General features: G+C 44.4%; 1 protein-coding gene across 1 annotated transcript in view; it reads right to left on the reverse strand.

Moving 5' to 3' along the window:
- The window catches only part of MYO1H (myosin IH), a 42,002-nt gene extending 32,917 nt beyond the window's left edge, over window positions 1-9,085 (reverse strand). The window contains exons 1-5 of the mRNA XM_061385105.1: window positions 8,853-9,085; window positions 7,965-8,080; window positions 5,311-5,509; window positions 3,331-3,411; window positions 888-1,067 (exon numbers count right to left, since the gene is read on the reverse strand). Coding sequence (XP_061241089.1) covers window positions 888-1,067; window positions 3,331-3,411; window positions 5,311-5,509; window positions 7,965-8,080; window positions 8,853-8,978 — 702 coding nt within the window. The 5' untranslated portion in view covers window positions 8,979-9,085. The remainder of the gene's footprint in view (window positions 1-887; window positions 1,068-3,330; window positions 3,412-5,310; window positions 5,510-7,964; window positions 8,081-8,852) is intronic.
- Between the last annotated feature and the right edge of the window lie 400 nt (window positions 9,086-9,485).

The raw sequence follows: 9,485 nt of genomic DNA on the forward strand, positions 1-9,485 counted from the left end.
TGCCAACTGCAGCTTTTTTCAAATTTGGAATTTTGTTTAAAAAAACCTGCTATATCTTTCTGTGTGTATGTTTTTTAAAGTAGGCTTTCTTGCCATTTTTGCTGAACAAATTGAAGACATTTATGTCATTAGGTATCTACCAAAACATACAGTAAATGACAGTGTTTAAATTCAAGAAAACAATCTTGATACACTTAGTAACCAGCATCAAAAACTTCAAGGCAGGATTAGATAGAAGGAGATCTTCCCTGAAGGAAATAAAAGCTTGTATCTAGAGAAATACAGATGATACAGGAGGTGTGAGAAGACTTTTCCCACTAAGTCTAGAAGTTGTCTTTTAAATAAGTAACAGACTACCAGTGTCAGAATTTAAAGGGAAAATCTTCTACATGAGGGTTGTTTTTTTTTTTTACTATTATTTTGCTTTTGTAGTACAGATTTTTCCTGATTACCTGAAGATTCATCATTTTAAAAGAGTTCCTTGTTGCACAGCAAAAACAAAGGTGTCATACCATGAAAATATTCACCGGTGAACTGGAATGTTAAATCTGCAACCTCCCAAATATCCCTCCCGCACAACCAGCACCGTGCACTCCCTCCCCTTCAAGGACAGGGCTAGTTTAAGTCAGACCTTAAAGAACACCTAGAGGTTTGGAAACAGTGCGAATATACTGCAAAGCACAGGCACCAAGTTTGCCAAAGTCACAGAAGATCGTGAAATCAATCAAAATAGTATTGGTGAAATGCTTGAGCCATTTCCAAAGGCACTGTGGCATCAGGATCCGGTAACGTGGCCCTGAGAAAGTTACTGAACATCCCACAGAACTAACACCACCCCACCCCTCACCGCCAAAGGGGCACCAGAGACAGGTTATGGTCCTTCTAACCTGTGAGAGGTATTTATACAGCTGGGGGTCTCGCTCCAGTCCCAGGTAAGCAAGGAGCTCCTCTTCTCCACCCTCTAGCAGCTGGTAGAAGATATGGAAATTCCGCTCGCCCTGATTCTGATAGACAACTCGAGACTTTTCTATCAGGTAACTGATGATATGCCCGCCTACGGGAATGCCCTTCAAAAGAGAACAAAAAATCCAGCCAAGACAACAATCAAGGCCACTCTCTTACTGGTGTCTCCTGATGAACTGAAATTGTGAGTCTGAATCAACCTGATCTATCCATCTTCTAAGATTCACGTTTTCTGGGTTCCATTCCTAAACCCCCAAGGTGATGAAGATATTTTCTGTTTTCATTTAGAATCAACTGTTTTACCATCCATGTTTAAGACTATGATACATCGTGATTTAATTTTTGTTTATGGAGTGAAACAGAGGCCAAAGTTCTCTTTATCCATATGGATTTCCAGTTGACCACCATTTAATTGGAAAGACAATTTGATCGATATTGAATCTCAGTGGTGCTTTGGTCATAAGTCTGGTGACATATAGGTAAGGAGAGCTGGGCTGCTTCTAGCCTCTGTTCTGGGTCATCAGCCTCTTAATGTCAATATATTTTTATGCCAATATTAATTATTATTGTCTTAATTATTGTCTTAAATAATATATTCAATGAAGGATTTGTATTCCATGACATATATTGAACACTTGCCAATCAATGAGAAAAAATTACCCAATTAAAAATGAGCAAAAGACTTTAATATACAAGAAGGTCTTTAAGGGACCAATGAGCAAAACTTCATTAAAATTGCTGCTGCTGCTGCTGCTAAGTCGCTTCAGTTGTGTCTGACTCTGTGCGACCCCGTAGGCGGCAGCCTACCAGAGAAACCACTATATGCCACCAGAATGCCTAAGATGTAAAGGACTGACAATACCAAATGTTGGCAAGGGCGTGGAGAAACTGGAACTCAGTGATATCATTGCTGGTAAGAATCCAGCAGTGCAACTTCTGGGACTACACCCGGCATAAATGAGTGTTTACATCATTGTTTTACAATGATGTGTTTATAAACAGTGATAAAAGTCGAGCAATCAAAAAACGAACAACTCCATGCAGCAACACAGTCGAATCTTACAAGACACGCTGATTCAGAGAGGCCAAACATGAAATAGAACAACTATATAATTCCATTTTTTCTGAAGCTCAAGAACCAGCAAAATGAATCTGTGATTATAGATGCCAGACAGTGATAACTTTTGGGAAGCGGGGGTGGGGGGGAGATATTTGTCAGAGATGGGTAGGAGAAATTTCGAGGTGTTGGAAATGTTAATATCTTGGGATGAGTGGTGGTTACACAAGTAGATTCAAATGGAAAAATTTATTGAGCTGTGGCCATGAGCTGTGTCCTTTTTAGTATGTGTTGGATTCTAAAAAAAACCTTAAAAATATGTATGCTATTAAAATGTTTTCCAAGTCTGTGCATGCATGACCAGAAACCCGTGTTCCAGCCTCTGGGAAATCCTTGGTCGGTCTGTCTTCCTCACTATACTAAACGCCCAGCCAGCTACTGTTCTCTAGCCTAAGGTGTCACTTGGAATTACATGTCCCTGAGAGCTCTGCCTACCCCTCCTACTTGCGTGAGCCCCCATTTAAACTCTGTGTACAATACGTTATGTATCTTCTCTGGCTCCTTTCATACTACAGCAGTGGAGCTGAGTAGTTGGGACAGAGGCTGTACGGTCCACAAAGCCCAAGACCCTATCCATGTAAGTCTGCCAACTCATGGCATAAAGTCATGTACGCCTAAGCAATAGATTGTTTACTCTGGAATCTTTTCAAGCTTTGTAAGAAATGGCATCTCGCTGACATGTAGTACATTCTCATGACCTGTCCAGGTTGCATGCAGCTGGCATTCACATGCTCTCGCTGCCATAAAACATCTCATCGTGTGAGCACCCCACAGTTGGGCCCTTCTCCTGTTGATGGGCATCCAATCCTGGCCAGATATGTTGGTTCTTTCCAGTCCCTTTACTTTCATGAGCAGCGCTGCTGAGGCCATGCTTACCCATCCGTAGGAATATTTCCAGGAGTGGAATGGCCCCACCTTAGATTGTGTGATTTCAGCACCCCAAGATGATACACTGTTTACCAAATGGGTTTGACCAACGTACACCCCTGCCACCAGCCGTGTGTTGGAACTCATGATCCACGTCTTTGCCAACATCTGGTCTCACCAGACTTCTTCATTTTTGCCCATATACTCATATGATCTGTCATCATGGTCTTCATTGGCATTTCCTAAAACTATTGCAAACCCTAAATTTTTCAACTATTTGAGCCAAGAAGAAACCCTTCCTCTCTTAAGATGCCTTGAGTTGACTTTCTGTTGCTCTCAAGTTCAGGGGTCCCCGGGAAGCAGTAATAGGAACGTCAGTGTACCTTAAAGTCGAATTGTATGTCCATGTATTTTCCAAATCTGCTGGAGTTGTCATTCCGGAGTGTTTTGGCATTTCCAAAAGCCTTGGAATACAAAGGGAGGGGACACTGAACCCATCTGTCATTCTCTGACACTGAAGCTCTCCTGTTCATAGAATTCCTGACCCTGAATGACCAGCTCATTGGAGGAGAGAAGGGGGAGCCAGGAATGGAAGCCACTTTATCTGCTAAGAAGAAATCACTATTTACAGAGTATTTGATGCCAAATATTGGGGTTGGACACAGAGAAAAGAAGGGAAAAATATCTTCTCTCTAGAATCCATTCTAGGAATATATTAGAAATGGCCTAAGGAGAAGTTGGGGCTTCCCTAGTAGCTCAGTGGTAAAGAATCTGCCTGCAATGCAGGAGTCACAGGAGATGCAGTTTCGGTCCCTGAGTCTGGAAGATCTTTTGGAGGAGGGAATGGCAACCCACTCCAGTATTCTTGCCTGGAGAATCCCATGGACAGAGGAGACTGGTGGGTCGCAAAGAGTTGGACACGACTGTAGCAACTGTAGTGACTTAACACACATGCAAGGAGAGCTAGATAGGACCCTAGGCCCTGGCTGTTCTAGAAGGCATCACTGCTGGCCCCCATCAGCAGACATCTTCCTATAGTATAGATGTAAACTGTTCAGCCCAAAGGTCTACTGGGAAAATCCCTTCAACCATAAATGCCTTTTACACAAAAAGCAACAAAAACACAGGAGAAAATAACATATTCAAAATCATCCAACAAGTCAGAGAATTATAGTAGTAAAAATAATAATCAAGATGATTTTAATTAATAAAAATATTAATGAATAATAGAGTATTATTTTAGTGCTTACTAATTCTGCTGTGTGCTCTTTATGCATGGTGGTTTAGTTACTAAGTTGTGTCCGACTCTTGCGACCCCATGGACTGTAGCCTGCCAGGCTCCTCTGTCCATGGGATTCTCCAGGCAACAATACTGGAGTGGTTGCCATTTCCTTCTCCATTGGATCTTCCCAACCCAGGAATCGAGCCTGGGTCTCCTGCACTGCAGGCAGATTCTTTACCCACTGAGCTACAGATCACATTTTTTTTTCTGCATTCGTCTTGCTTAATCCTCAAAACCTCCTAAGAGGCAGGTACTATGAGTAGGCCCACTTTCCAGATGGGGAACTGGCTCCAGGATATGAATGATATGAAGAAGCTTGCTGGTACGTGATAACCCTGGGCTTAGTCTCCATGCCTGCTGGACTTCAGGGTCACACCTTTTACCACGATACAGTAAGTCCCCTACATACAAACAAGCTCTGTTCTGAAAGCATGTTTGTAAGCCCAACGAAGTTAGCCTAGGTACCCAACCAACACAATTAACTATATACTAATAGTATAGTAAGTCCCCTATGTACGAACCTTCGAGGTGTGAGCTTTCAAAGATGCAAACACGTGTTTGCTGTCCAGTCTCGTGAGTTAATGCGCGTCTCACCTGCAGCCTGCCCTCCATCTCCTGTTGCTGATGATCCTTCAGCTCTACCATGTCCCACCTCCTCTCCCCCCACCAGTCGGTACCTCTTCCTGCCTGTTTACTTGATGCCAGCCCCTGGATGCCAGCTGCTGTACTACTGTCCTTTTCAAGGTACTGTACTATAAGCCTAAAAATGTTTATTTATTTTTTTATGTATTATTTGTGTGAAAAGCATTATAAGCCTATTACAGCACAGTGCTGTACAGCTGACTGTGTTAGTTGGGTACCTAAGCTAACTTTGTTGGACTTATAAACAAATTGGACTTACGAACACTCTATCAGAATGCAATTTGTTCGTATATAAGGGACCGATTGTGCTACCCTTTGTGATCTGTTCTCTTCTTAACTCCCAGACCTGCCCATTTTAACTGATCCACCCAAGCAGAGGCTCTTCTTACTTACTGACTTCCCTGGAACTCCCCTTTCTAGGTCCTTAAAGATCACTTACCTCCAGCACTGGGTTGGAGAACAGCAGTCTGTCACGGGCTATCTGCAGTGACTCAGTCATCGGGCAGGTCACTGCAAAATACTGGAGGATCTTCTTGGAGGCCTCTGTTTTCCCTGCCCCGCTCTCTCCAGAAATGAGGATGAAGTGGTTATTTAGTTCAGAGCACATCATGCGGTAAGCGTTGTCAGCTATGGCATAGCTGGAGAAGGAGTGAGACAGAAACGGAAGGAGTAGGGCCTTCCCTGGCGGTCTAGTGGCTGAGACTCTGAGCTCCCAATGCAGGGAGCCCGGGTTGGATCCCTGGCCAGGAAACTAGATCCCACATGCCGCAACTAACGGTTCAGGCTGCAACTAAAGATCCCACGTTGCTGCAATAAAGACCAGGCAATTCTTTAAAAGACGGAGTGGAAGTGACTATAACACTACTTCCCTTGGCTCTGATGCCCATCAGAGCAGAAGGACAAACTACCCGGACTCTCAGAAGCCACATCCAGACTGTGGCTCCAGGCACTTAGCTCAGAGAGCCAGCAATCTTCACCATTACCCACTAGATGGCAAGCCTCTAGTGTGTATTAGTCACTCAATCGTGTCCGACTCTTTGCAACCCCATGGACCGTAGCCCTCCAGGCTCCTCTGTCCATGGGATTCTCCAGGCAAGAACACTGGAGTGGGGTGCCATTGCCTTCTCCAGGGGGATCTTCCTGACTCAGGGATGGAATCTGGGTCTCGTGCATTGCAGGTGGATTCTTTACCATCTGAGCCACCAGGGAAGCCCCCAAACTCTCATAGTAGAAAAGTTAAAGTGAAGACTTGGGGCAGGAATAAAAATTTTTTTCAGAATTTACCAATTAAAAAAATCAATATTTCTTATTAGAATAATCTACATACTAAATTACATCTCCAAGAGATGTTCTATTAAATGTAGGTGGAAATAATGTAACAGATAAAAGAGCTCATTTTTTTTCCTTCAAAACCTAAAATACTAAATATATAGAGATAGGAAACAAAAAATTATTTAAAACTTCTGTTTTAAAAACAGAAGTTTAGGGCACTATTATAGAGGCTTTATATACAAGATCAGATACTATGATAAAGGCTTTATCTACAAGATCAGAAACTGAAGCATGAAGGTTTCCCCGGGGTATACTTTTAGGATGTGGCCGTTTGAAAGCTGAGTATTTCTGTAATCGCTGATGGTGGTGAGGCAGAAAGATTTATAAATGCCTTGGGAGTGGAATAGGTGAATCATCAAGAAAAAGGAAGCAAGACCCTAAATAATAGCCCAAAAGTCAACCAAGGAGGAGAAGAGGGAAATTCAGCAAAGCCCGAGAGTCACATGCAGACCAGGCAGAATATTTTTTTTCTTAACGGATCACCAGTCCTGGTAAGTTCCTGCTGCTGCTGCTGCTGCTAAGTCGCTTCAGTCGTGTCCGACTCTGTGCAACCCCATAGACGGCAGCCCACCAGGCTCCCCTGTCCCTGGGATTCTCCAGGCAAGAACACTGGAGTGGATCGCCATTTCCTTCTCCAATGCATGAAAGTGAAAAGTGAAAGTGAAGTCACTGAGTCTTGTCCGACTCTTAGCAACCCCATGGACTGCGGCCCACCAGGCTCCTGCATCCATGGGAGTTTCCAGGCTAGGGTGCTGGAGTGGTGTGCCATTGCCTTCTCCGGGTAAGTTCCTAGTCACCGGCATTCTTCTCAGCTGCCATGATATTCAAGCACCAGTAGGTGGCACTATAGCAATCCACTTCCCAGAGAAGGAAACTCTAGCTACAGCTGTTACACAAAGATTCTACTTTTCATCATAATTAAAATGAGATTTGATAATCATCTGCTGATGTTTTCTATTGTGTTGAAAGACTTAATTCAGAAGAAGGGAGTAATTTAAATGAGTTACAGAACCTAATGAGCATGCATCAAGAATGTAGATGGATGGGTATATGAATGGATGGATGAGCGGGTGGATGGATGGATGGGTAGGTGGGTGGCTGGGTAGATACGTAGATGGATGGATGAATGGAGTGGATGACGGATGGGTGGATGGGTGTGTGGGTGAATGGATGGATGAGTAGACAAGTGGATGATTATGATCGGTAGATGGATGGATGAATGGGGTGGATGATGGATGGATGGATGGATGGGTAGATGGATGGATGAATGGGTAGATGGGTGGATGTGTAGGTGGATGGGTGGATGCATAGACTAGTGGATGGATGGATGGATAGGTGGGTGGGTATGTGGGTGAGTGTGTGGGTGGATGGATGGATGAGTAGACAAGTGGATGGGTGGATAGTGGATGGATGGATGGATGAATGGGGTGGATGATGGATGGATGGATGGATGGGTAGATGGATGGATGAATGGGTAGATGGGTGGATGTGTAGGTGGATGGGTGGATGCATAGACTAGTGGATGGATGGATGGATAGGTGGGTGGGTATGGGTGAGTGTGTGGGTGGATGGATGGATGAGTAGACAAGTGGATGGGTGGATAGTGGATGGATGGATGGATGAATGGGGTGGATGATGGATGGGTGGATGGATGGGTAGGTGGGTGGGTAATAGATGGACATATGTGGTGAAGGTGGGGGGAGGAAAGAGAGGCAGAAAGAGAAAAATACTTCTATTGCTGATTCCATGGGTGCTACTTACACATGTGGTGGCAGTTCAAAGAAGTTGACCCCTTGATAAAGTTCCATCTGGCTCAGAGTATAGATTCCCAGCTCTTGGTATGGGTTCACAGACACAAGGAGGGTCCCAATATACGTCTAGAGGAACAGACCAAAGCACTAGTAAGGAATTCCAGGGTGCAAATGGCTCTGGCAAAAGACCATCATGTGCTATGATCCCCATGTGCCCCTTCACTACTGGGGATACAACACAATAAATAAGTCAGCTTGTGTGTGTTGGGGGGGATGTCTCCACTGTTATGGAACCTAGCTGGCACGGGCAGACAAACAACCAAGTGATCGAGACTGCCCCACTTAGTGTGTTAAGAAAGGCCTGGTTCTGCTGACAGCCGCCTTGCCACCATGCAGAGAGGCTGCTGCAGAAGGAAACCGATGCAAAAGAAAGCAGAGTATGGGAAAGAGTCCTCAAGACATCATCCTAGACCCTGGAGATCTGCTTCTGGATCCTGAAGTACATAGGTCGACAGATTCTCTCTCAGGGCTTAGGCTGACTTTAGTTGGGTCTCCAGCACTGGCAGCCGGAAAGGTCTTAATACAAAAGACCACAGTACACCTGCCGGTGGTTCCTGGACATGCCCCCTCTGATGGTTAGCCTAGAGTGATACTGTTCACAGCCATCAAGACTACAGACCGGGGGACTTCCCTGGCTGTCTGGTGGCTACAACTCCACCCTCCCCATGCAGGGGGCCCAGGTTTGATCCCTGGTCAGGGAACTAGATCCTACATGCCGTAACTAATATCCAGTGCAGCTAAACAAATTAAATAAATTAAAAAAATATTTTTTTTAAGGCCAAGGACCAGAAGGGAACCACCACACTAGGAAAAACAGCTGGGAAATGAGTTACGCTACATAGATGAGGTTCTCGCTGAAACGCTTGCGGAGGTTGTCCAGAAAAGCAGATTCACTGGTGTACGCGTCCAGCAGCACAAAATCCTGCACCCCAACCTTGTCCCGGGCGGTCAGCGCGCCCTCCATGTGCAGACGGATGTGCTTGCGTCTCACTTCTTCTTTCTACGGAAAACACAACCTTCCTCAGCAACTCACTTATCATGTCATTTTTATCGCATGTCTAGTATGGAAATAGCAAGATCCCAGACCCTGGGGATAGCTGAGAGCAGAGATTACATTCTGCTTTCTTCATTAAGCATTTATGATCTGGTTAGGGATCCAAGTAACGATAGGAAAAGCAGTGACTATAGCACCAGAAGCGCTGCCAGGGACTCAGCATCCACTGCTTCAGCATGACACTAACCGTTTGACAAGTATTATCTCTATTGATCCTCATTCCGACCCTATGACGTGCTATTATCATGCCCATTAGACGTCATCAAACATAAACCTTCTCATCAGAAGACGCTGTTAAAAAATAAATCAGCCAGCCACAGGCTGGCAAAAAATATTCATGAGTTATATACCTGCAATGAACTTGTATCTAGAATAAAATACTCAGCTTGGTTAAAAGAAAAAATAAAAACTCAGACC

Source organism: Bos javanicus, chromosome 17, assembly GCF_032452875.1.
Source record: "Bos javanicus breed banteng chromosome 17, ARS-OSU_banteng_1.0, whole genome shotgun sequence".
NCBI lineage: Eukaryota > Metazoa > Chordata > Mammalia > Artiodactyla > Bovidae > Bos > Bos javanicus.